Source organism: Stylophora pistillata, chromosome 7 (assembly GCF_964205215.1).
Source record: "Stylophora pistillata chromosome 7, jaStyPist1.2, whole genome shotgun sequence".
In the NCBI taxonomy this organism is placed as follows: domain Eukaryota; kingdom Metazoa; phylum Cnidaria; class Anthozoa; order Scleractinia; family Pocilloporidae; genus Stylophora; species Stylophora pistillata.
The window spans coordinates 3247245-3274936 of record NC_142525.1 but is presented as its reverse complement, the minus strand read 5'-3'; the positions used below and the strand labels follow the sequence as shown (position 1 = coordinate 3274936).

Below are 27692 nucleotides of genomic sequence, written 5' to 3'. Positions count from 1 at the left end.
GAGATAACGTTAAGAATGTAAACGAGGAGTATCTTAGTGACATTGACCTGCGTATGTTGCTAACAACTCAGGTGAAGAACCTTTATGCAGTCGCCCACTTCAAAAACCGAGACTTTCAATTCTCTTCAGTGTGCTAAAGACTTTGGAACAATTTCAAAGGAATCTTTAAAGAGTACAACGAGGTGGGGTGCGAAGTAGTTCACACATGAGAATTCTTATTGTTAATCGGTGCCTAAATCCAGTACGGAGTTACGGGATGTAGATTTGATGAAATCTCCTCCAGCTGGTAACGTTGATCCCAACATTGAGGCAGCCATGAAGGAATTGGTTGACAGGCATTGATCTGTTACGCAAAGGACGGTAAGAAGCGAAACAACAAAGGACAAAGCGAGAGCCCTGCCGTCAGCTGTATATTCCAGTGCGTCATCGTGTACTAGAGTAACATTCCAAGAGAATGTTCAAGACAATCCAGGGACAGGCAATGAAGAACGAGTCGACTAGGATACAAATATTCCACGAGCTATAGACGAAGTTACAGAGAATGACCTTTGCATGCTCGGAGTTGTCGCAGTTGGTGACGTGACAGACCTCCCCGAGCAAGAGGATGAATTCGACGCCGACTCGGAGAGCGATGCGGACAATGATATAGATATAACGTTCAGCAGATTTGGTCGCGCCATCCGCGCTCATTTCCGCCTTAATCTCTAGAAACATCTGGGACTATCAGGAAAATCAGGACTATTCAGGTATGGAATATATTTAAATGTTTCTAGCCAGGATGCAGTGACATGTCTGTCATTTTTGTTGACTTTTATACATTGTGAGTACTGTAGCCGATATTATTGGTAAAAGACATATTCTGTTATTGCATTCATTGCTAGTCAAATTTAAACATTTATTTATGTTAACTTTATCTCTTTTTGTTTACAGTGCAGATACCCCAAATGGGACCATCTCACAAAGCTAACCAATCATATTGACGTATTCATACAACGGATGACAATCCGTACGTTTACTTAATTTTACTGTTTATTTCGATGTTCTATCCCATTGGCTGTTTGATTTGAATATCGTAATCTGATTTGTTATTGATATATTCTCTCTAAGTGGTCACGGTTAGTGTATCCTCGCTAAAAAAGCGCTTTAAGAATAAAACTGTTATGAGTTATACAAGCCAAATTTCCGGTATAGTCTTCAGATATCGTCGGTCATAAGTCTGTGGACATCTTTGGCAGTCTCAGTGGACATCCTCGGCAGTCATTGGACATCTTCGGCGATGTTCGGATATGTTCGGCAGCCTTCGGAAATCTCCGGCAGCTTTCGGATATCTTCCTCACACTTCGGAAGTCTTGAAATAATCTCTAATTGTTGGAAATTGGCCAAAAAACCTCTTTGATACAATAAACATAGGCCCAACATAGATATTTCCCCTTTTAGCCATGATTTGTCTGTTTATGGGCAAAAAAATAATGTTACAGTGAATTTTATAATGTTAGTGTTAAAATGGCTAAAAATTAACTGTTTAATGTTATGTAGCCGAAAAAATAAGTGTTTAGTGTCAACGAAGTACCCCCATTCAGACCCTCTCCTAAGAAGCATTGTATCAAGCTAAGTGTAATATTTTGGGGAAAACAAAATATTGCACTTCGTGGTCATATGGAATCTAGTACGGATAACAATAGCAAGAATCGAGGAAATTTTTTTGCACTTCTTGACTTCCGTGCAGGAGGAGGAAATGAGATTATTGCGAAACACTTACGCGAGTGCGCAAGAAATGCTATTTATACGTCTGCTACTATTCAGAATGACATAATAGAGATAACGATGGAGTATTTGAGGAACTAAGTTATTAGTGAAATTCCAGAGTATGCACCTTTCTTCACGATTCTCGCCGATGAAACAACTAACGTTTCGAATACTGAACAGCTTTGCATATCAAATCGATTTGTCGATGAAACTTATAGTATACCTGAATAATTTCTTGGATTTGTAAGTTTGGCACGGACGACAGGTGAAGCTGTGGCCACAACGTCCTCGAGGCGCTCCAAACCTGGTCATTAGATGTGAAAAATTGCAGAGGACAAGGATATGATGGAGCATCTAGTATGTCCTCGGCTGCAAGAGGTACGCAAGCATTAACAGACAAAGGAGCCCCAAAGCAGTCTATACGCACTGTAATGTACACTGCCTGAATCTTACTATTGTACCGTTCCTGTGATATTCCAATGATAAGAAACATGATAGGAACACTTAATGAAATATGTTCTTTTTTCAAGTTCTCACCGAAAAGGCACGAGCTGTTAGCGGCGGTTATCAACAACATATGCTCTAACACACGCCGGACCACCCTAATTAGTCTTTGTCGCACCCGCTGAGTGGAGAGGCACGAGGCATTCGAGGTATTTAACAGCCTTTTCAGAGCAATTTTCAAGAAATTAGAAGTAATGGCAAATGAGCGTGTTTACCTTGACGAGTACGGATCCTGGAAATGAGACCAGGAAACGCGCACAAAAGCGAACGGTTTTCTGGCAGCCGTAACTCAGTTCCAGTTCATAGTAACGATGATCACAGTTATGAAGTGTTTGTCTGTTCTGAAACCACTAAGCATATAACTGCAGAAACGCGACAGTGACAGTTATATGGTTTACACCCAAGTTAGCTCTGTGAAATCAGATCTGAAAGCTTTCAGAGAGCAGATCGAGGTTCACTTCAATCGGTGGTACGAAGCAAGCGTTGAACTAGGCAAAGACGTCGATGTTGAGCCCGCACTTCCAAGAATTGCCAACAGACAGCGGCATCATGATAACGCTCCAGCTGCCACACCTGTTCAGTACTTTCAATGTTCACCGTGCCTTCCACTGATGGACCACCTTATAGTCCAAATGGACACGTACTTCAGTGAAATTCAGATGAATGTCTACAACCTGATGTGTTTGGTACCTGAAGTATTGGTCAGTTCAAGTGACACCACAATTGATGCAGCAATTCAGTTTTATCGAGATGATTTGGTATCACCCGATGTCGTTGACGTTGAGCTTGTCTGTTGGCGTCATAAATGGTCAAAAGTGGCTGACAAATCGAGTCTTCCAGATAATGCCTCAGCCACATTAGTTTAGAGAATGCGACCCTATTTTCTTTCCTAATATTAACGTCCTTCTTCGCATTCTTTGCACTTTACCTGTTACTTCCGCGGAGTACGAAAGGTCATTTAGCACTTTAAAACGCCTGAAGACGTACTTAAGAAGTACAATGACTACAGAGAGACAGTCAGGTCTGGCGATGATGAACATCCACTATGGCAGAGCGATTGACATTGATGAGATTATCAACATTTTTTCTACTCGTCATCCACACCGCCTTATACTAAAAGAATAAAGGCTGATAGTTTCGAAAGAAACTGTTTGGGGCTGCGTCGGTGGGAGTAACGAAATAATTTGGATATATCAACAAAATTGAAATGGTAAATTGGCCACCGTAATGATTACAAAAGCTGACGTTTCGAGCGTTAGCCCTTCGTCGGAGCGAATAGAGGAATTGTGGGTTGTGTGTGCTTTTAAAGGCAGAAAATGGAGCTACGTTATTGGTGGGTGCATGGCAACGAGAAAAACATGAATAAATTAGTGGAATGAAAAGCGTTCATTGATCCCTGTGGGATTTAGACTGCCGGTTTGAAAGATGAGCTTTAGTTCAAGATTTTTACGGCTTTCCGTGCCACCTAAGTGCAAGGAAAGACCGCAGATTGCCATATGTTGCTTAGAATGATTAGGTAAATTAAAATGTCTAGCGACTGGTTTCGATGTGTCCTTGTCATTCCTTTCCACGTCTCGAAGGCGTTCTCGGAATCGGTCACCTAGTCTTCTGCCTGTTTCGCCGATGTATATCTTTTTGCAATAAGTGCAAGTTATGCAATACATTACATTAGCGGAGGTGCACGTGAAGTGATCGGTGATCTTAATGGATCGTTTAGGTCCCGATATTTTATCAGTGTTGTGAATGAAAGGACACGTTTTGCATCGTGCACGAGCGCATTTAAAAGTGCCTGGTTGCTCATTAGTCTGAAAAGACTAGTCTGGCCCTTAAACATTTTTTTGATCAACGTACTGTTAAGGAACCTAAATCTGAAACACTACTACGCTTAGCCGAACTAGTGCTCACACTCAATTGTTTTTCATTCGGAAACAACTTCTTCAAACAAACCAGTGGTGTAGCCATGGGCACCAAAATGGGACCTAGCTATGCGAATCTTTTTGTAGGTTTTGTCGAACATCAATTTTTCAGCCAATACAACGGGTCCAAACCGGAACTCTACGGTCGCTACATCGACGACTGTATCGGCGCTACCTCCTCTACCAGAGAGGAGCTCACTCAATTCATAACTGCAGTCAATTCTTTTCACCCGGCTCTGAAATATACTTGGGAAATTTCTGACAACTCTTTATCCTTTTTAGACGTCAAAGTTTCAATTGAAGGTAACGGTTTATGCACTAGTGTGTATTACAAACCTACAGACTCGCATAATTACTTGTTATATTCGTCTTCTCATCCATCTCACGTTAAGAATTCCATTCCTTTTTCTCAGTTTCTAAGACTTCGTCGTTTATGTAGTAATGACTCTGATTTTCACCACAAATCAGAGTCAATGTGCCAGTTCTTCGATACGTGCACCTCCGTTAATGTAATCTATTGCATAACTTGCACTTATTGCAAAAAGATATACATCGGCGAAACAGGCAGAAGACTAGGTGACCGATTCCGAGAACACCTTCGAGACGTGGAAAGGAATGACAAGGACACATCGAAACCAGTCGCTAGACATTTTAATTTACCTAATCATTCTAAGCAACATATGGCAATCTGCGGTCTTTCCTTGCACTTAGGTGGCACGGAAAGCCGTAAAAATCTTGAACTAAAGCTCATCTTTCAAACCGGCAGTCTAAATCCCACAGGGATCAATGAACGCTTTTCATTCCACTAATTTATTCATGTTTTTCTCGTTGCCATGCACCCACCAATAACGTAGCTCCATTTTCTGCCTTTAAAAGCACACACAACCCACAATTCCTCTATTCGCTCCGACGAAGGGCTAACGCTCGAAACGTCAGCTTTTGTAATCATTACGGTGGCCGATTTACCATTTCAACTTTGTTGTTATACTAAAAGATATTTTGACAGTAAAGCAGTGAGAATAGAATAGAGTTTTTTCGTGGAACTTAAGTGCTGGCTAGAAGCTACTTTGTAGGCTTGTCCTGCCCACTATACTCTCACTGCTCATCCCAAAACTGTAACATTAAGTAAAACATGCACGGCGTGGAGGTCGACATGACAATCTGGGGAGTAGCCTCTGTGACCCCCCCCCCCCCCTCCTTTGAAAACTCCTGGCTACGCCCCTGGTTACATTTTGCAGAAGTACATGAGTATTCAAAGTTTACAAGGTTAAATATCCTACGGTAGAATCTTGCGAGTCTGTTTTTTCAATCTCTTGCCTCCGAGATCGAGCGTGACATATATTCCTTTCTTGGATAAGATGAATCGATATTAGATACTAGTGTGGCATCCAAATAAAAGGAGACGGTAATTATGTTCCTGCGAGTAGCGAACCCTTCAATTTGTGTCCCGTTTACGGATACGAACTGTAATCTTTTTTAGTTATGTAACTCTTCCGTTTTTAGCACAAAGACACTAAGGAACTTTCCATGACTTTCTATTAAATTCGTTAGCGCGCTTTGTTTGATTTCTATTCCGTGACTAGCGAATATCCGCTCGAAGCTGGCTACACAAAGTACTGTTCATTTCTATTTCCCCTATGTCAAAGTGTAAGAACTAAATTCGCCTTCTATTAGGAAGTAGTTCATTTGCGAGGAGTCATTGTATCGAAACCATTTCGGAGCCGAACGGAGTTTAGGAGTTCTCTACCCCGGAGTCAAGATCCGATGTAAGTTACGCTTGTAATATTCCTCATTTTTATCATTTCTAGTTTCGTAGTCTTTCGGTGTTCTCCATATCCAACCTTCAAGTATCCGTTCTATAGTTTTTACCGACTGTGCTGTACAAAGACTGCCAGCTTAAGTGAATAAAGAGTTTGATGCTGCTACTTGTCTAAAGTGCAACAGTGTGGTTATACTGGCGAACTCCGGTGCACAACACCACGTGTCGGCGGCATCGGGAACGCGACAATTTGAAATGACGTATTTGTAAAACACTGTTTCTCACCTTCGTTGAGTTTGTTCATTTCGTTTAAGTTTGATGTTATCACACTTTTCAGCGTTGTGTTCCTTCCTAGTAAAACACAATAAGGTTAATTAAGAAGTTGCTAGTTTCGAGAGTGTGGTTAGTTATAACTGGAAATTAGGCTGCTGCTGTCAAAACATAAAAGACGTGAAACCGGACCTCACCACCCAAAATTGGACAAAGCTTTCAAGAAGGACGAAATCGGAGGGAAGAGTCCAAATGGGGCAAGCCCACCCGAAATAGGACAGAGGCGCTCAAAGTAGGACGGAGGCATCTGAAGCACCACACAAGAAAGAAGTCGCTCAACGACAAGCGAAGACGCCCAGAATCGGACGGAGACGTGTAAAAATGGGTGGAGTACGCACACACGTAGGCACGTACCCACGCATGCGCGCAAGTTAACACGCACGCACACACGAACGCACGTTGGTATGCACGCACGTACGTACGCATGCATGCACGTACGTATGCACGCACGTTAGCGCTAACCACGTACATACACATGTACGCACGCACGTTCGTGGGCACATACGTGCGCATATGTGCACATACTGTGTATGTGCCAGACTAAGTAGGGCCGGACGGGAAAATATTTGGCTCGAAGTCATGCGCTCTGTCCGCACCTCATGACCGAGAGCCAAATATTTTTCCGTCTGGCTCGACCAACGAAGCGGCCCAAGGGCAGTAGTGCCGGACGGCTTTTCTGGACCGGCTCATATCAACCCGTCCGGCCGTCACCACGTCAGTTTTCACCATAGTGTTTTATGGGATGGCGCGAGCGAGGCCGGACGGGTCGACTATTAATGATCCAATCCACTGATGACACTAAAAGGGAGTTCAGGTTTTTTGTATACACAAGTATGTAATGCTTCTCTGATAAAAGAGTGCCAAGATCGCGATCGATTTCAAAAACGGATGAATTTTCAGATATTTCATTTGTTATTTTATTTGTAGTCTGTTCGAGTCTAGTTTGACAGAGGTGGCATTCCCATCCCCAAAAAAAAACATATTTTCCTAGCTTTTTACATTTATACATGATTATTATTTGTACCTTTTTACATATTTGAATAAATGCACAAATTGTTTTTTGCTGCTTTACCCGTTAAGCAATATTTTGCAGAGCAGGATTTTCCAGCAAGGAAATAAATTATTACACATTTATCATTTGCCGCTTTACCCGTTAAGCAATTTTTCGCAGAGCAAGATTTGAAATGACCGTCACGGAGAGGCAATGTGAATGGTCACGCCGTAATCATTGTCAAGCATCAGTCACGGGTCACGCGGTCCACTGCACGTCGTTGAGCAACATCTGAACCGGATGTAAGGATCGGATTTTACAGACTTTTTGCTTTCTTTAATTTAATCACTTTCCCCGTCACCGCTCTCCTCTTGTGTATCCGCTAGATAAAAAAACGAAAATTAAACATTTAGAGTTTATATAAAGCGGAAAATGATACGAGAATTCAAAATTATCAGATCACATGCGAAACACGGGAGCTTCATGACATGTCTCCGGAGACATAACTAGCTTCAATCTGCATACCAAATTTGGTACTGCTCATGATTTCTCAAAATAGTGTTAGTAAGCTACTTAACACCGAAGTGAACAGTTCCCGTGAGTTTTGGGTAGAATTTCAAAACACACACCTTAAATTAGGCGGAAGAAACTTTATGTTTTTGGCAACGACAATAACACACTCCAACTAATTACACTAAAAATATTCGCCCTCCAATTTTTTTGCCAAAAAAATTCTGACTCGATTCCAGGAATATAATTGTGAAAAATGTTGTCAAAATTTTTCTTAGCAAACCTTTGTTTAGCTATGAGCATAGACAAACCACACAATTCCTGTTGCTAAGGGTAAAGAGTAAAAGTTAAAACGATGTCAATTTTAAGACTTTTTTATACCTTTGTTTCGGGGAATATGAAAATAATCAGGAGGTTGAAATGGCGTTGGTCCGGTACACAAACAAGCGATGGAAAACGCAATCGCTTGCAATCGCTGCGTGTCTGTTTTTTTGGACAGAAGTTCTTCTACTCTTGGGTCCAAGAAACTTTCCATTTTTTTTTTTCCTGTGGTCGCTGTTCTTTTGATGTTCGGTGATTCCGGATGAAGTTCTTGACTGTCTCGCTACCCAGATGATTTGTAGTGTTTGAATGCTATCCACGTAAACTATCGATATTTATAAGCCCCCAGGTTTGACTTGGCTACTAAAAAAGGCATTTTGTCACCCGCCAAAGCGGTTCGAACTTACCGGAAGTCAACTCCTTTATTCTGGAGAGGACTAAACGTGGGATTCGCTCCAATTAACGTTCATTCTCTTCTGTTGCGTAAAATCCCGCACTCCTAACATCCCACCTGCAGGAATTTCTTTTTGTGGTAATGATAATGTATGGCTCTCTGTTAACCTTGACCTTGTACACCGTGACCAAAAAAGACGCTTTAAATTCAAAATAATACAAAAAACTTCGAAAGGTATACATTTACAGAAAATTTTAAATTTTGGATTTCAAGAGTTTCAAACACTAGTCACTTGAAATAATATTTTAGTATTTCAAATTTTACGTGGGCACACCGATCTAAAATATCCATCGCTCACGCAAGTTATTTCCATGTTACAGGTCATGCATGAGTAAAATACATGTTTACAATCTCAGAGAAATTTTCGTGTCTTTCGCCGTTTAGCCGAATAAATTAAAAAAAAAAATCTTACTTCCATAGATCAAGAAGTCAAAATATTTGAATTATATTCGTCAAATTTGGTTTCATCGCTCGACTCATATCGTGCCCTTTTTAGGCCATAGAGCGAACCAGCATTAAAAAATGATTTTGTACTTAACGAAAGAGCAACATTTCGAGGAAGTTTATGACTTGCCAAAAAAGGGTTTTTCCCGTTAATCTTAGTCACACAGTTGTCAGGTAACCACAGGATCAAAACTTTGATTTCCTATTCAGTGTGGGTGGGGGAGTTGTGAGAAGAACGTACCGGCAAAAATGATAGAAATTCTTTCAGTGTTTTCCCTGGGATGCAATCCACTTTTCTACAGAATCTGGCGTCGAATAATGCATTCCGAGAAAACTTCATCCAAAATTCGAAATATTTTTGAAAGTGTTATGGTTTTAGAATCACAAAACAAACATTTTTCAGCTGTGACTTTATTCCAATTTCTCTTTTTTGTGTTTTTCTTAACGAAAAAGAAAAGAAAGATATCTATCCTTGACCTATATTTAATCTTGTGCTTGATTTCCTTTGTTTCTGCTAAACGTTTGTTTACTTTGTGAGGGGAAAGCATCAACGAAACCAAAAACTTCTTTTCATAGTGGCCACGTAATGTCACGCTGATAAGGTCTAGAAAATTCGAAATTTTCCCACCAAGACGCCCACTTGAAACGTCATTTACCTCGTTCTGATTGGAAAAAAGTTTGAAAGCGAGGTTAAAGGCCAGCAAACAAACAGCGGAAATCATACGAATCCGGATGCGCAGGAATTTTCAATATGGTGGATGTGATGGAACTAATTGTCATTCAAGCTCGATGTAAATTTTGACGTTATTAGTCGCCTGATGTTGCTGCTAGACCGAATTTTAAAAGTGCCAGAAAGACCTGAAATTGTCATGGTGATCTTAGATGACAAAATACGATTGAAGCCTTGAAATATCGGCTTGTCGAAGAGAGCGATTTTCGCTTGATGCAACTAAATTATGGGGGTAAAAGGGCTTTGGAAACTTTTAGAATCTGTTGGACGGCCTGTAACTCTGGAGTCGCTAGAGAACAAGGTACTCGGAGTTGGTATCCTTTTAAGCCTTATTTAGTTGTTTACGTTATTTTGATTAATCAGCTGGCAAGATCTTTTGTTTTGCTACTTTAAGTGTCGAATTTATGTCAACCCACTAGCGAACCAACAAGTGATTAACATGTAACTTCTCCCTTCAAAATCCATACATTATCCAACAAACAAGTAATGAGAGTACTCTGACTTATCACGTCGAAGTTGTCATCGTGATCCAACATAAAGTTCTTGTCACTTATTTACAAGGAAATGTGTACCAACTTGAGGGGAGTATTGACGATCAGATCGTGGGATTGAAAGAGTAAATTTCTTGGCTCTAGTTCAAGAAATTCTTTATTTCATATTTTGTTTTGTTTTTTTTTTCTGTTCTTTGTTTTTTGGCTATGCTTTTTGTTTGTTTGTTTGTTTTTTCACCCTGGCATTGGACTTTTGTATAGTCTGTAGGAACTGGTGAGCACTTATTGCTTTTAATTTATAATAATAATAATAATAATAATAATAATAATAATAATAATGATAATAATAATAATTTTACCAATTTCTATAGCATATTTACCATGTGATGATCTAATGCGCTTTACAACACTGTGTGGGAGACTTTTCCAGACTGCCTGTGATAGTTTACAATCAACAAAGGAGAAATTTTTACAGATGCCCCCTCTCCCCAATTCCCAGTAAACAGGCCAGACCACCTCACAGTAATCTCGTGATGAGGTTTCTTTAATGTCCCCTGCCTAACCAAATTAACTAATGCAAGATGCAAGAGACAGGACCTTGGGCTTTACGTTTTATCTGAGAAGACGAAGCAATGTAAGTGAAGTGTCTTGCTCAAGGACACAAAGTCAAACCCCAGCCAGGACTTGAACCTGGGTCATCTGACCCAAAAACCAGCGCACTGACCACTGGACTACTCACGCCTCACACCTCACGCCTCACACCTCATGCCTCACACCTCACGCCTCACACCTTTTAAGTGCTAAAAGTGACCAGCATCTACTTCCTCCTTACAGTATTGCTTTTGAATCATTCCTTAAGATCATTAGAATGTGATCGCCAACTTGAGAAGCTTTGATTGTTGAATAAATTTTCCAAGTCTGTACCAAATGAAATGTAGAGAGGAGAGTATGGGGAACATTGATAGCAGGGCTCTCACATGCACTTTGCGCTCGTGGAGCAGAGCCCCATACCCATGGAATATGGTCAACCTCTTTTCGTTTGGTTGTCATGTGACTGACCGAGCATAAGTGCATACGTACGTGCCTTCAGATTGCACGGGTAGGATAGGGGAGACTATCAAAATGAAGGGAGGGGTGTCTCAGGCGAGTCTTGGCAAATTCACATCTTTTATGTTATCATTAATATTATGAACTTGGGAGCTCCGCTTTTAGGCTTGGCTAAATCTCTAAATTATTACAACTGATCTTAAGTGAACAGTCACTGTGGTAGAAACTCAAAATGATGATAAATGGTGCTGATGAGAATAACATAAACCATTAATAATCGACAACTGCAAAGCGGTGCAGGTGATACAGGGCTCAACATAACTTTTCAACTTACTAACCAAGTGGCAAGAGACAATTTAAATGTTACAAAAATTTCAGTTTGTTTAATACTAGCCAAACTGGGTAGTGGAAATTGAAAACCACGAGCCAAAACTGAATTTCTACTAGTCTGTGGCTAGTTGGGTAGGACTCGTTAGTCTGTAGCTAGTTGGCTAGGACTCGTTAGTCTGTTGCTAGTTGGCTAGGACTCATTAGTCTGTGGCTAGTGGGCTAGGACTCATTAATGTAGAGCCCTGTGATAGACAGTAATCTCTCAGTACTACGACATGTAGTGATTTCTAATGAGTTACAATCTAAAAATACCTTAACATGAGAATAATCAGATGCCAGTGTGATCTTGAATCAGTCTGTGAAAGGGATGCGAGACAAGCAGGGAAATCCAGTTCCCAATGCACATCTTGTTGGCTTGTTCAGTAGATTATGTAAACTGTTGTATTACAGGATTAAACCAGTTTTTGTATTTGATGGTGGAGTGCCTCATCTCAAGAAAAAGACACTGGTAAGGTATCACCAACTTCTCTCCCTTTTCTTTCCACCACTCTCAGGCAAACAACAGTGTTCCTTGCTATTTCCCTGTCAGTGTCATTTAATTTCCTATACTGAAATTTCATATTCTATCCATTGAGCAAACCGCCTCCCAGTTAGCTCAATGGATAGAGCGCTGGACTGTTCTGCGGGAGGTCAAGGGTTAGAGCCCCGGCCGGACCAACACTCAGGGTCTCAAAATAATTGAGAAGAATTGGCTGCCTTTCTATAACATCAAGAAATGGTTCGATATTCTAGTCTTCTCGGATAGAGACGAATAAATGGAGGTCCCGTCTCCTGCAGGGTTGAGATAGGAGACGTTAATTTCCCACACACGAGATTACTGTGTGATGGATGTCCTCCCCTGGGTTGGGATGGGTGGATTTATTGGGTCTGCAGTAATTGGTGCAAGCTGTTGCGGTGTCCCTGCCGGTTGGCGAAGCAATTGAATTAAATTAAACTATGTAACTCTGAAATTGATCAAAAATCATTTTTTTAGCTTTATTTGGTATCAGTTTCTTAAGAGCACACTTCTTGGTAAGGGCCAGCAATAGAGAAACCTTGTAAGAGTTTCATCAGTTGGCCTCATTACTTGCTAATGTTACCTGTTTATGTCTTTTAACACCAGGCAGCAAGAAAGGAACAAAGATTTAAAGCTGTTCATAAGTCAAAAAGAGCTGCAGAAAAGATTATGAAAAATTATCTGAAAACTAGAGCTCTTGAAACTGTCACAAAGAGGAAAAGGTACTTTACACTCTATTCAGTTGGTAGTTAAAGATATTTTGATTTATTGAGTTTATAATGTGGGCGAGGCAGTTGTCTAATGGTCAGTACACTGGATTCCTGGACAAAAGTTATGAGTGTAAGACAGGGCCAAGCCAATTTGTTGTGTTCTTGGGCAAAACACTCTACTCTCCCTGACAGTGCCTCCCCCCCTGGAGTAGACAGGGGTACTAGCTGACTGTCAGGGAAGCCTGATGAAATGCAGGGGGGGTGGGGTAACCTCACAATGGGCTAGCGTTACATCCAGGGGTGATGGAGGGAGTATTACTCCTAGTTGTTCTAGCTGGGTGCCCAGAAGGCTTCAGTTCAGACTTTGCCTTTGCCTTCTGCCTTCCACTGAGTTTATAATGAAGAGAAATGTTAGCTTTTATCTGTAGGGGAGAGATGAATTTCTTTACTTTCCAAAAAAACTTATCAAGTGTTGTTTTGATTACCAATTGAACTGCTTGGTAATTGAGCAAGTGATTTCTCAACAATCAGGACATCAGCTTTTTAATTCTTCTCCTTATCAGGGGGGGTTAGTGATACTCCTTGTCACTTCATTCTAAGGAGGCTAACTGAGTACACACTTTGCCTTTGCCTTCTGCTTTCTGAGTTTATAATGAAGAGAAATGTTAGCTTATATCAGTTCTGTATCAAGGGAGAGATGATTTGCATACCTTCCTTAAGTTATCAAGTGTGGTTTTTATTACCAAATAAAACGGTTTGGTAATCAAGCAAGTGATTTCTGGACATCAGCTTTTTAATTCTTCTCCTTAACAGTTTATTTTCCAACAGTTTGGAGACATTTTTTAGTTGTGGTAATGTATCTTTTTTTTCAGTTCTGCTATCCCTGAAAGAAGTAGGAGTCCAAGAGAACCTGATGTGTTTGAACTTCCTCCTCTACCATCCCGTGCCATAACAGACGCTAAAAGGTAGGCAAAGATCTGAAAGTGAATTCTCCCAATGATGATTATGCATTTTCTTTTGAGCTATTTGTGAGAATTTAATGTTAAACAGTTGTATCAATGCACTGTCCTTTAGGTGATGTTCTATCAGTGTTCATTAGCTGACCCCTCTTTAGTATGTTAACATTGTCAGGGAAATTAGAGGTTGATTACTTTGGGAGTACCCTGAGAAAAACTCGAGGATTCCTTTGAACCCGGTTATGTTAGAGTTGTGGCTGTTTTTAATGTTTCTAAGTTTGCCAAGATATTTTTGAAGGCCTATGCAAACATGCAGACAAGCTCTTAGCCTGATTCATATGTTTGGTAATATTTTATATTTTTAACATCCATGTTAGCTGTGGTTGTGGAACAATGCAAAGAAATTATTATTATAATGTGAAAAGGCAAGCAGCAACTTTCAAAAAATACTTTTGCACTGATAGCGCCGTGTATTGTAACATTAAACCAAAGTAAAGCACGCACTCTGATTGGTCAATTTAGTGTCCACTATTTAACAAATCGTAAACACCATAGCATACACTATTGAGTTATGGATGCACATGGGAGGTTGCTAAGCATGAAAGAAGCGTAAGAGTTGCTCGAGGCAATAGCCAAGAGCGACTCTAGCTTTTTAAGTGCTTAGCAAACCTCCCAAGTGCATCCATAACTCAATAGTGTACGCTTTGGTGTTTACCATTTGTTTTATAACATAACATTGATACATTGTAGCTAAAGAGTTCCCTTTTATTTAACAAATCTTACGTGACCAGAAAAAACAAGGGCGCGTGGAAAAATAGTCTTTGCATTTGCTCACGTCAGCAGCGTACACCCATGGGCAAATGGGGATGCTAAAGTGACCAATCAGAGCACGCGCTTTACTTTGGTTATGTTATAATTGCCCATGGGTGTACACTGCTGATATGAGCAATTGCAAAGATTAGTTTCCACATGCTTCTTTTTGCTGGTCATGTAGGATTTCAGTGTTTGTTGGAGGGGACTTTTTTTTGCTACAATGTATCAATGTTATGACAGTATGTTATAAAACATGGCAAAAACCACAGTGTACACTATTGAGTTATGGATGCACTTGGGAGGTTTGCTAAGCACTCAACTTGCACTACTCTTATGCTTCTTTCATGCTTAGCAACCTCTTGCATGCATCCATAACTCAATAGTGTATGCTGTGGTGTTTACCATTTGTTCATTTTGGTTCTGATTTCATCCCTAGTTCATCAGAAGATGAAGACATGGACGTTCCTATCTTAGAACAGTTCCAAAGGCAGCAGTTGGAGGTATATTCCTTTAGTCGGACCAAAATTCAAATTTTCTGATTAATTTGAAATCATAAAAAAGTTTGTGAAACGTAATAATTGTATTATTCTTTCTGTCAGGAAACTTTTCAGGCTCCTAATGCAATCGATATTGATTCAGAAGACTTCAAAGCTTTGCCTCCAGAGATACAACATGAACTCATCAAGGATATAAAAGCTGAGAGAATATGGATGAGCAAGAACACTCTTCCCAGGGTAAGGGAAGGCATGTTTTGAATCTTTCTTATTGGTTAAGATAAATGCAGTTTTCAGGTAATTCAGTGCAGAAGAGAGTAAATTCAGTGCAGAAGAGGGTTAATTCAGTGCAAAGAAAGTAACAAACCAGACATTCTGATTGGTCAGAATGATTGGTCAATGTCAAGGTCAATGTCAAGGTCAATGTCAAGGTCAATGTCAAGGTCAATGTCAAGGTCAATGTCACTTGCAGAGTTTGAATCAATTATTTTTGCACGTAATGCATGTGCTTTTCTTCTGCACAATTAAGATAAGCTACCTTGTATTTTTTCACATATATTATTAATACATAATCACATGATTTTTCTCATGCAATTTGGAATAAATAAGCACTTGTAAATTTTTTCAAAGACCACAAATTGCACTCGCCCTACGGGCTCATGCAATTTTGTTAGTCTTTAAAAAAATTTACTCATGCTTTTTTATTCCAAATTGCACTTGAAATCATGTGATTGCCTATACATGTCAAATACTGTTGAAAATTTGTGTGTCGTGAGACTTTGCCTTGTGAGGATGAAATCCATTTTCAACTTTGAACCCCTAATAGGGACTAGCATCTAAATATCACCCCTGAATCACACATTAAGGTCAGGAGAATAAAGGAAATGATCAACAACTAAAAGAGCTCTTGATTGTTGAACAAATTTTGCTTGTCAGTACCAAAGGAAATGTGTGGAATATAGGTAGAATGGAGAATATGCATATTGATGTTACAGTGTAGAAGGGTCATTTATGATCAACTAGTACTTTGCACAGCCATGCACGGTTCTATTTTCCACTTGAAGAATGAGCCAAACGACAGTTCTGTGATAATGGTGATAATACTGACAAAGGCATCTATGATTTGGAATGCAGTGATGGCTGCAATCATAGCGACATTGATCGTGGTAGATCAGAGGGTATGAACCAGATGGCTGGATTTTCTCCAATAGGCCCGTCATACAGTTCCTTTTAAATTAGACTAGAAAATTTGGTGTTATAACTACATAACAGCCTCTTGCTGATTAGCCTCCTACGCAGACGTTCTTTGGGCTCGTCACGCAATCTTCCTCCCCCACGAACGCTGATAGGCTTTTCTATTCCCCTTACCTGTTTGCAAGATAAAATGTTAGAAGTGTTAGGAGAAGTTACAAGTTAATCACTTCTGCAGATGAAAGGGTTCATACAATTACTTGTTTGACACGAAAATTCAGCCAAGACAGGACTGCATTTTACCTTTCAATATATAGCGTTCAAACTGTACTTGTGTTGAATTTTTTTAGCTTATCTAGGCTAATTTGTAAACGAAAATTTCTGAGTTGCAGCAAGCAACAGACTTTTCAAGTTTTCAACTGGAAAGAGTCTTAAAACGAGGTAAAATGAATCAGCGACTAGAGGACCTCCGTAAAGAAATGAACCAAAGAAACTCAGGGGAACTTGCGGGGATGGTATCTGATGAAACTGTTGGGGAGGAGAGCGCCGTTAAATCACAAAAGATTTTATCAGAAGACGCGGCACACTACATTCTGATAAAGCGAAATGAACAAGAGCAAAAGCAAACGACAGATTTCTCAGATGAGGGTGGTTTCTTTCGGGAAGACCAGGAAGGTGAAATAGTGAGCTGGACTGACCCTCGCCCGAACCCAGTCTCCCCTCGAAAAATTCCAAGCTTTGAAATTGCTGATCTTTGTTCCAGCGATTCTGAGATTTTGTCGCCATTTCTGGATGTTCCAGAAGCGGATCTTTCGCCCTCAAACTGTCAAGCGCAGAGTGGTGCTTTTAGTTTCTCCTTAATAAAAATCAAAGGTAGAATTGAGAACGATGAGGCAAACCTGGGTGAAAATGTCACGAAGAAAATTGAAGCTCTAATACAAAAAAGCCAGACATTCGACAATCTCTTACCAGGAAGTGGAGACGCAAAAAGCGTCTATAAAAGTTCTAAAATAGACAATCTCCATGACTTAAGCGATCACGAAGCTAAATTGGTGATCTCTGAAGAGGATTCGGACGAAGATAACAAGCTACTTACTCAGATTAAAGACAAGAAAAAAGAGCTGGAAGATTTATTGAGCAAATGGAAAGCCTCAAAACGTCAGAAAGCGGCTGCTGATGTAATTGCCTCCTCGAGCGATGACCTTAATGTAGCTGAAATAAATGAGAAAGAACTGGCTCAACGCTCTCCAGAATCTGTCGAAGTTTTTAACATCTCAGAAAGACAGCCAGAGTGTTCCGTTTTTGAAGAGACAGCAAACACTCCTTCGACTTTAATCATTGATGACCAAACAGAGAGCAAAAGAAAAGTTGTCGATAATTTGCTTGTTTCTGATGGTGGATCGGAATCGGAAACAAATTCAGTAGAAGAGGTGAGGGTCGTAAAACCCGAAGAAGGTTCTCTAGAGAATTTAACTATATCTTCTTCTGATACCGTACAAGAAACTAAGATTACAGATTCTACTTTTAATATTGCTGAGGAAGAAAAGAGAACAGAAATTCAAAGTACACCCTTCCTTAATGGCGATGCCACTTCTCAAGTGGTCGAGGACGGAAAAAGTCCCACTTCTCCAGATGTTCAGCACGAAGTTCAAGATACTGCCCCTGTGGCGAAACAAGATCCTAATAACAGAGACGCTCAAGTTGAAGAAAAACAAGATTCTGTCGAGAAGAATGAAGTTCAAATGGATGTTGGTGAACCTGTGGCAGGGCCATCTGGTCTACCTGTGGAATGGCAAGGTGCCACTGTGGTAAGAAAAGGAAAATTATGCTAGACCTGGTTTTCAGGGGGGAAGTAGTGGGGGATCGGTTGTCGCCAACAAAGTATAAATAAAGGAAGGACTATGGAAAATTGACGGCCAGTTAACTGCCAATGATGAGGGGTGGTGGGGGTCACATGTAACTTTTATTGTGACGCAACCAAAATCCTTCAACCCTCCCTTCCCTCCCCTCCCACACCATAAAGAATGACCGGTCCCCTGAGACGATCAAATTTTGAGGTATTCTCAAGGGAATGTTTATGTTTTGTCTACTTTTAATCAAAGACCGAGTTCAATTTGTACCATCTCTCCTACTATATTCCTCTTAATTTTGGTTTCCAGGAAGAGCTGGAAGACATTCGGTTGGATATCGAAGCAGAACAGAAATCTTTAGCATCGGAACAAGCTCGACAGAACCGCATCGCGGCCTCCGTGTCCAACGAAATGTTCGCAGAATGTCAAGTAAGGATTGACTCATTCATGCTGGTATCTACAACCATGGCTTGACGATCAAACATGTTTGTTTAACATCCTATTTTTCGCAAAGTATTGGATGAAATGATTGATTTAGATCGAACGTGGGAAGCCTTTTACCTGCAATGTGGAGAGAGGCGCTGAACAGTCAAAAATGCTCTTCCATCAAGTTTTTATACGAAAATATTTTGATCGTCTAAGCCTGGGTAGTACTGGATTAAGCGAGAGTTCCCGGTAACCTTGTGACGGGTGCACTTTGGATGGAGAGATCTGGGTTCGAGTCCAGGCCGGGTCATTAAGTTTTGTTCTTGAGTTAGAAACGCAACCATTACAGCGTGTGTGCCAGGAAAATCTGAAGAAATGCTGACCCAGGGATGGAGGGAGGGAATTAAAATGTGGAGGGCTAGCACCTCATCCAGGGAGAGAAGCAATACCCTAATGGATGTCTTAGGCGCATATTTACTCATATTGCTTTTTGTTGGATGTGGTGGCTTTTATTGAAAAGGGTTTATTACTAACCAGCCACCGATGTTAAAAATTTTGTTTACCCGCTACTCCCTCAGTAGATATAACATTGACTGTTTGTCGTCTTCCCTCCCCTCCCCTCCCCTCCCCTCCCCCAGGAACTTCTTCAGTTGTTTGGTGTCCCGTATCTTGTCAGCCCAATGGAGGCCGAGGCACAGTGTGCGGCATTGGATAGACTGGGTTTAACAGAAGGTTCCATCACAGATGACAGCGACATTTTTCTGTTTGGTGGAAGACGGGTTTACAAGAACATCTTTAACCAGAACAAGCATGTCGAGATGTACGGAAGTGATTCAGTGCTCAGAAATCTTGGTTGGTATTGACATTTTCCCTTCCATGGAGCGTTATTTTCTTTGAATGTCAAACATAATTCGTGATAGACCACTTTCATAAATGGCTGCCGGATTAATATTCTTTTGTTTAAATTTAAATTAGCCCCTCTGGCCTCGTTTGCCTCCGATAAAACGCTGTAGTGTGGACGCAGAACATATTATCCGTTTTCATATGTGGACGGAAAACTTTTGTTCCTTTTTTGCACCTAAAGTTGCGTTTTCAAATTTATCCGGCATAGTGTGGACGATGCCTGAGATAAGGTAATCTTTTGAATTTTGTACTGGAGAACGAGGCCAGAATGGCAAATTTAAATTTAAACAAAAGAATATTAATTCGGCAGCCATTTATGAAAGTGGTCTATTGCATTGTGTTTTCTGGACATCCCCCTCTGATTGTGCTGTGCTGAAATTAATTTTGTGCCGTTCCTATGTTCTAGCTCTGGACCGTTCAAGTCTTATCTGCATTGCTTTCATTACTGGAAGTGACTATACTGAAGGGGTACCAGGTAACTTCAACTTTATTTTACGTCATGTTTATTTATTTATTTATTTATTTATTTATTCCTATATTTTTACTGTTCTCACCGCATTACAGGCAAAAATGCGACCCTTCTCTACCTCGTGACTTGCCCATGCGCCTATTTTGACGTCATCTGTGATCTATTAGAGAGATTTAGCACAGCGTTCACGTGAAACGTGAACGGCAAGGGTGACCACGTGACCTTGTTTTTCCCGCCAATTTTTCACGTTTGCCATCAGCGGTCTGTCGTTTCTGCGTGAAAGTAACCTGTTTTGCGTTTGCTCTCATAAAGTAGAAGTTAATTGCCGGAAAAGGGCGCCAAAACTATTCCTTGTAAGTCAAACAAGGCGCCTTCAAATACACCATGACATGGGCTCACGCGAAGCTAAACTGCAAGGTTCACGTTTTTTTTAATTGAAACGTGAAAGAGCAAGCTGACGTTTGCCGTTTCACGTAAACGCATCGCTTGATCTCTCTATTAATAATAATAATTAATAATAATTCAAACATATTTATATAGGATTGCTGCATCAGTTTTAGAAAAAAAAAACTGCCATCAATGCAGGTACTGAAATTGTATCGTAGAACAAACGGCACGGTAACATGAAATCTAGAAGTTAAAGTGATAATCCTTACTTGGCTTTTGAAATTTCCTCTAGGTTTACTGATAGAGAATTACAGCCCCGTTTAATTTGTATTTTAGCTATTTTTTAATGTATATTTCAATCAGGTGTTGGAACAGTTGGAGCGATAGAACTTCTTCACGAATTTTCAGGCGAAGGCCTTGAGGGACTGAAGAAGTTCAAGTAAGTGGATCTATTATTATATCGCTGGCAGTGCTCGCGGGCAATATGAAGCGAATCCTGTGTTCTGATTGGCTACCCATCTCACCCGCTCGGGATGACCCGCTTCGGTCTTGCTCAAGAAAGAAAATTGCTTGGAGCAAACTTACAAAGAGGTTAATAAGGGTTGGACAGTATCGGCGATGGGATCGTTAAAAGCTCGACTTCATCTCGGTTCATAAAAAACGCAAAAAGGAGCTCCGCCAATATCCAAACATCTTTACCTCACGCTTGGTCAATAACGCATTTATCTTTGGTTAGCTGGTGCCCCTAATTTTAATACAAGTAGAGAAAAAAAAAAAAAAAACACGTTCTTGAGTCTTCCGAAACACTTTCAGGAGATGTTAAATTGGGTGACATGTCGCCAGTGTGAAAGAAAGATTTCTTGAAAGGACGAACGAATCTTTTGCAGATTGTGGCACGAAGAGGTAAAAAAGCGCACCAAACATCCTCAAGAAACCAAAGTCAAGAGGAAAATGGTAAGAGATTAAATCGGACTAGAGCGAGATTAGTCTTGGGGGTAAATCTGAAGGAATAACACGCGTTAAGGGTGATACACACCTTACAGTGCTGTTGGCTCCTTCATGTTATCGTTGGAGCTGAGTCGTGTTCACATCTTCCTTTCCCTTCAAATTGACGTCGCCCTCATATGTTCTCCTGCACGAAATTTGTCTGCCATTTATAGCTAATACATCCATATTCCATCCGTCGGATGTAATATCTGAGCAGAACGCTTCAAACACATTCGTGTTTCGTTGTTACCCCTTGACATGGGTAAGTTGACTGTAAGTAAGTCACTTCATTTCAACTCGAAACGCTCCGACGAAGGGCTAACGCTCGAAACGTCAGCTTTTGTAATCGTTACGGTGGCCAATTTACCATTTCAACCTTGTTGATATATCCAAATTATTTCGTTACCCCCACTGACGCAGCCCCAAACAGTTTCTTTCGAAACTATCAGCCTTTATTTCAACTCGGGTTGATGAAGCTGATTAGGCCCCAAGCAGAAAATGCTTATATGCCGATGAAAGTGTTATAGAACGACTTATTACTAACTTTCCAACTACTTTAATTAAGTAAACGATACTAACTCTTAAAATTATAACGGTTAGAAGGTCTTAATGGACTGTACATTACAATTGTAGCTCTCTTACGGCATTGTCGACTTAAATTCCTTAAGAATTGCCGTTGAGCGTATTTCATCCGGCAAGAAATGAAAGGATGATGCCTTGATTCTTCTTTTTGTTTTCTTCTCTTCTCTTTACATTTTCTCTTTTCCTTGCCTTTTTCTTTCTTTTAATTTTTCTTCTCTTTCCTCTTCTCTTTTCGTTCCAGTTTTTGTTCCTAATCTTTCAAAGCTACTTTTTCTCAAAAAAATTTTTTGCATTTACCCCCTTCCTACCTTTTTTTTCTGGTAGAGATCTGTGGAATTACCGAGTGATTTTCCAGCCGAGGAGGTGTACGAAGCTTATTTACATCCTGTCGTTGACGAGTCAACGGAGCAATTTGAATGGGGGAAGCCAGACCTGCATTCACTTAGATTATATCCTCCATTTTTGACCAGCAATTTTCTTGAAGCTAGCTTTTGCCGTTTTTTCATTTTTTTTTTTTCATTTTTTTTTTTGTTTTTGTTTTTGTTTTTTTTTAGGGGAGGGGAAGGGGGGCCGGAGAGGTCGTCATCATGGGAGATACAGAAGTGCGCTAGTCTCTAGGTTTTCTCTCAGGGTGGGTTAGTTTGGTTTGGGATGCTAAGCCAGTTATTACTCTCACAGTGTAGATGGATACTGGTAAACTGTTAGAGAAACTTGACAAAACCCCATGAGAAGAGCCGAGAGGGAGTGGGTAACGTCTCGCAGTGTAGATGGATACTGGTAAACTGTTAGAGAAACTTGACAAAACCCCGGAAGAAAATTGCAGAATGGCAAAATTTACCCTTTAAGCTACCAATCTATAAACATTTAAGACTTTCAAACTGTCCCGCAATCAAGCATTTAAACATCATTGGCCTGTAGAATTAGAAATTTTTCATATATAATCAGGCTTTTTCCATTTACGGATTTTATTTCGCGTCAGTGTTACTTGCCGTGTAAAACGGGTTCACACAAGCAAGTCTCTTACGAAAATGCCCTTCTATAAAAGGAGTGCGACAGATGTTTATTATTCCTTAACACGCTTACGTTCGCTTCGGACAAGTTTGGTTGGTCTTCGGCCAGAACAGATGAACTTCTCCTGCCCGTGTTGAAACAAATCAACAAAAATGAGGTGGGTTTGTCTCAAGCTTCAAAGTCGTATCGTTATGTGTCATCAATTGTGGTCCAGTAATTGAAAAAAAATTCCAAACTGTGGCTGTCAGGTTCGCTATGCTGTGCAGACATTGGTATAGTGCTAATATGGTCACGAAGAGTAACAAGAGGTTTGCCGACAGTCGATATGAAGATTTGTAACGAATGTGCGATTACCTCTTACATTTAGCTAACGTTGCGTTACGTTTTCCATGTTAAGTCATTTAATCACTTTCACCAGAGTGTGGTGAGGGTCGCACAACAGAGCGAGGCTCCAAATTAAGTGCGCCCTATATCCCACCCATCCCACCCCAGGGGAGGACATCCATCACACAGTAATCTCGTGTGTGGGAAATTAACGTCTCCTACCCCAACCCTGCAGGAGACGGGACCTCCATTTATTCGTCCCTATCCGAGAAGACTAGAATATCTAACCATTTCTTGATGTTATAGAAAGGTAGCAAATTCTTCTCAATTATTTTAAGACCCTGAGTGTTGGTCCGGCCGGGGCTCGAACCCTCGACCTCCCGCACAACAGTCCAGCGGTCTATCCATTGAGCTAACCGGGAGGCGGTGTAAAGCTAACCGGGAGGCGGTGTCACGTACTACACACAAGAGGGTTTAGTTGACTCGGGGTTAATATCCCCCTCCTCCCCGCTAAATCCCCTACTCTAAGTATTTTTTTATAACGTTTTTTATTAACGTTGCGTTACGTTTTCCATGTTAAGTCACGTACTACACACAAGAGGGTTTAGTTGACTCGGGGTTAATATCCCCCTCCTCCCCGCTAAATCCCCTACTCTAAGTATTATTTTTTAGAAGGCAAAAAAAAATACACAAAGGGAAACTTTTAGCCATTGATAAACGCTAGCCTCTCGAACAACCGGCCACTGTTTTTTGAAAGCCATGGCGTTAAAGCTGATATTTCTTTGATGTTGGTTTATCTCTTTTTGGTTTTTGTTATTGTTTTTGTTTTTACTGGAGGTTAAGATCATAGAAGAAACCGTTGTTTATACACTTTTTTTCGTCACACGGTAACATTAATATTTGTGATTCTTTTTGGGTAGACCCAGATGAAAATAAGCGATTATTTCGAGGTAAAGTTTCAAGAAACAAGAACAATCAAAAGCAAACGAATCAAACGAGTGTTGAATCGGAAATTTAATCCACCAAGTGGCAGCAGCGACGGTGAGGACAGAGTGGAAAATAACAAGAAGCAAAAACAACATACGGGTGAAATTTCAAGTAAAAAGACAAATCATAATCCGGAGCTAAATGATAAAAAAAGAACCCTCTCGACAAAGAAGAGCGCAAGTAAACATGATATCGAAGCCGACGCCAAGCGTGCGAAAAAGGATGTCGATGGAGATAGCGCATGCGCCTTCGCGGTAACCCGCTCTTCGGGAAGAAAAAGAGGTCGTGGGCGCGGTCGAGGGAAAACGCGGGAAAGGGAGAAGGCGAATGATGATTTAAAGTTGTCAGTTGCTGCACAGTCGTCCAATCAGGTAACGAGGAAACAACTCTCTCAGGAGAACAAGGTAAGGCCCCGGAAAACCCGCAGTCGATCTTCGACATCAGCTGACACTGAAAAAGAAACACTTGTTGATCAAGTTCCTGAAAATGACAAAAAGAGAAGAAAACAGCAAAGTCCTGCAGCTAACAGGAAGAAAAACGACGCAAGATGCAGTGCCGAGGATGATGATTCTACGTCGGACACAACAGACAGCGAGGATTTTGATGAGAACTTTTATGCCGGACCCAACCCCGTGTCCGTATTTGCCCGGGGGAGGGGGAGGGCAAGTGTCAGGCCTAGGGGGCGGGTATCTAGACGAGGAAAATGACCCCTGCAGTCAATTTCGTTTTCAGCAGATGTTTAATCTACAAACAGTCCGATACCTTTAATATGTACCTCTCACGAACGATATATTTATTAAAACATTAAGCTATAGGAAAATAGAGATGCATTATTTATTTCATAATTTATTTATTGCTTAACCAAAAATAAAAACAAACAAACAAACAAATAATTAATCAAAAAAAAAAAAATTCCAGATTAGTTACTGCGATGTTTTACCGCAGCAGACTCATGATACCCAGAGAACAAATTCAAAATGTGGTGTATGTACTCCGCAAGTGTCCCGCACGAGAAATTCAAAATGTCGAGTAGTTTATGCAATTTTCACTAAGACAAACTCGTGACAAGAAAAGGAAAACACGCGAAAAAGTTATTTCTTCGGGAGGTGTTCTTCTGTGGTAGGATTCTCAGCAGAGAATGCCATTGGCTTTTTAGCCTGCGTACTAATATCGTACATTTTTTTAGATGATATATAACACCGGACTTCCAATATTTAATGAAACCAGCTTAAAAACAACAACGTTTATACGGACAGTGTTGTGTGATGTCTCTTGTGACAACTGAACCGCGTTAATGTATTAAAAAAAGAGCACATTCGATTCAGTTTTTGTAAAGCTTTCACACCCCGTCGCATAACAAGTTATTCAAATTTAACTTACGTTTTCACGCGCTTTAATTCTCAACATTTAGATATCGATTCTCATAGACTATCTGCCTTTATTTTATTTCGGTCATAGCCCAATATAACTGATTTTTCCTTGTATCTTGATGGGAGCAATTTTCTTTATCATAGAAATGACGTACGATGGTGTGTGATTTTAAGGACTGTCCCATCTTCAATAACATCGTCGTGTACAAATTTTCAATTCGACAAGACAGCAATCGTTTCAATCTTGTTTCCTGTTGCACACTTATAAGTAGCTCTCGCTTGTTTCGCAGACATGTCCTTGCGAAAACTTGTTCTTAAACGACATTTTTTAGATTTTCAGTCTATCCTTTTTTTTGTTCTCTTTGTTTTCTTTTTTAAAGAAATTCCAACTCGTATTGGCAACTTGGAAGTTACAGACTAAGATAAAAATTTCATTTGATAAAACACATGAAGTAAAAGTATTGATTACAGTGGCACGGATAAAGCAATCTGCCTCTTTTCAGCTGATAAATGAGGAAGAATCTTCATGCTAAATGGAGTTTTAAGGAAACCGAATACCCTCCAACCCTAAATAACTCTTTAAAATAAATTTTTCTTTAAGTACTTGAAAGGTTTGTTGGTTTGATGAGTTGGCACTCGTGAAAACGCGATGCATCTTGATCAGTTGAAGAAACACGAAAGTGCATAGCATATCAAGAAAATATAGATATTTGAATTCTCAGGACATGAAATTTTCTTAGGCGATTACTTTTTTATCGAAAAACCCTGTGGATCGATTTGCAAAATGAAGTTTTGTGCGTGTTTGATAGAACAAAACAGGTGGAAACTATTATCCAGCCCATTTGCTTTCAAAGCGATGGGTTATACGCTCTCAAATTAATTATAATCATCCGCCGCTAGCCAAGAGCTATCCGAATTGAGAAAAAAAAACCTTGGGGAAAAAAAAGTGGCTTGATATCGCTTTTGAACGCAAACATGTCCCTAATACGCAAACTTGTGTCAGAACGAGAACTTTTAAATTTTTAAATTTGTTTTTACTTTGTTTCTTAATTCTCTCTACGCTGTGGTCGTCACGTTTCTATGGCTTTCGTATGGTATTGATTCAAAGTTTCTCGTGACCGTTCAACTGCTTTTTTCTCTTTTGAGAAAGAGAAGCATTCAAGGTCGTCCGTGCAAATTTATTTCACTTGCAAGTGACCGTGTTTTGAATACTAATAACCTCAAGAATGACCATATAAGGATTTTATTCTTTTTTCCTTCATTATTATTCATAAAGTCAAACTTTCTACCCAAAACATAACTTGTGATTATTCGCAATACGATATTATATCAATTTTCACAGAGCTACAAAAGCAAGATCGTCTAGTCTTTCCGTTGCTGAAGCGTTAAGCAACGATGTTGTCCTACATCCGCCGTGCGCAAAGAAGGAGGATGTATGAACGGGCAAATTCTGCCGACCGTGGATCGTGCGCCGCCGAACCGGAGTCTCCGACTTCGCCTTCTTCGTCTGAAAACGGACCAAAAAGTGAAGGTTTTCATTTTCATTCCAACGTAAAGAAGCAGCATTCTTTGCCCGAAGCTGGAGCAAAACATCCTTTGCAAACAAGGAGGACGAAGTTCAACGAAAAGCAAGAAAAATTGAGCGATGCAAAAACTGTGGAAGTTAACAATCTGGCTCCATCTGAGGGAACAGCCAAAGGTTCGCTCTAACTTCAATCATTTTTTTTCTCTTACGGACATTTCCTAGAGTGATATATCGTCGTTTCCGTAAAAAAAAAAAGCCTGAAATGAAGACAGTGTACTTTGAGGAAAATTCTCAAATGGCTTATGATGGGAAGTTTGCCAGATCCGCGTGGAGGAAGCATGACATATTTTCTTTACTCGTATTACTCTTAGATATATTGCGGTCCGGTAAAGCTTATTATGTCATAGCGAGAAATTACCCTTCTAGTATGTATATATGGCTGTAAAGGTTGTTGAAATCGCACTTTGTGAAAGATAGATTGTTCAAGGTGAGATGAAACTGAATTTTCAGACCTTAAGCCTCACAGTGAGTGAAATTGATCGTATCAAGAATGCAATAACAGCAAGATTTCTATTTCA

The 27692-nt window shown here is 40.3% G+C and overlaps 1 protein-coding gene, 2 long non-coding RNA genes and 1 pseudogene across 4 annotated transcripts; 3 read left to right on the top strand and 1 right to left on the bottom strand.

Annotated features, from left to right (window-relative positions):
• The first annotated feature begins 552 nt into the window (after positions 1 to 552).
• Positions 553 to 3375, top strand: LOC148726188 (52 kDa repressor of the inhibitor of the protein kinase-like; annotated as a pseudogene).
• A 2479-nt stretch (positions 3376 to 5854) lies between these two features.
• Positions 5855 to 7326, top strand: LOC148726187 (uncharacterized). The gene is made up of 2 exons (XR_015989302.1): positions 5855 to 5932; positions 6029 to 7326. It is a non-coding gene; the product is annotated as an uncharacterized LOC148726187 (long non-coding RNA).
• On the bottom strand, positions 7145 to 8576 carry LOC111342973 (uncharacterized). The gene is made up of 2 exons (XR_002696010.2): positions 8138 to 8576; positions 7145 to 7628 (listed from the first exon to the last, which is right to left on the bottom strand). It is a non-coding gene; the product is annotated as an uncharacterized LOC111342973 (long non-coding RNA).
• A 1131-nt stretch (positions 8577 to 9707) lies between these two features.
• On the top strand, positions 9708 to 25108 carry LOC111342971 (DNA excision repair protein ERCC-5). Of its 2 annotated transcripts, XM_088726793.1 has the most exons (15): positions 9708 to 10019; positions 11906 to 12081; positions 12736 to 12851; positions 13712 to 13804; positions 15045 to 15108; positions 15208 to 15342; positions 16686 to 18101; positions 18453 to 18572; positions 19208 to 19421; positions 19879 to 19947; positions 20692 to 20767; positions 21216 to 21282; positions 22222 to 22346; positions 22981 to 23065; positions 24153 to 25108. In XM_088726793.1, exons 1-15 carry the CDS (start codon positions 9932 to 9934, stop codon positions 24924 to 24926), a joined length of 3618 nt encoding a protein of 1205 aa, XP_088582919.1. In that variant the 5' UTR covers positions 9708 to 9931; the 3' UTR covers positions 24927 to 25108. The 2 variants fall into 2 exon arrangements, with proteins under 2 accessions (XP_088582919.1, XP_088582920.1); XM_088726794.1 differs by lacking the exon at positions 9708 to 10019 and having other exon boundaries at positions 11962 to 12086.
• Positions 25109 to 27692: the final 2584 nt, after the last annotated feature.

Excerpts from the sequence above, each read along its gene's own strand:
- LOC111342971 (XM_088726793.1), top strand. The coding sequence starts at position 9,932 with ATGGGGGTAAAAGGGCTTTGGAAACTTTTAGAATCTGTTGGACGGCCT. Across the intron at positions 18,102-18,452 it reads AATGGCAAGGTGCCACTGTG|GAAGAGCTGGAAGACATTCG; the intron begins GTAAGAAAAGGA and ends TTTGGTTTCCAG. Across the intron at positions 21,283-22,221 it reads CCAAAGTCAAGAGGAAAATG|AGATCTGTGGAATTACCGAG; the intron begins GTAAGAGATTAA and ends TTTTTCTGGTAG.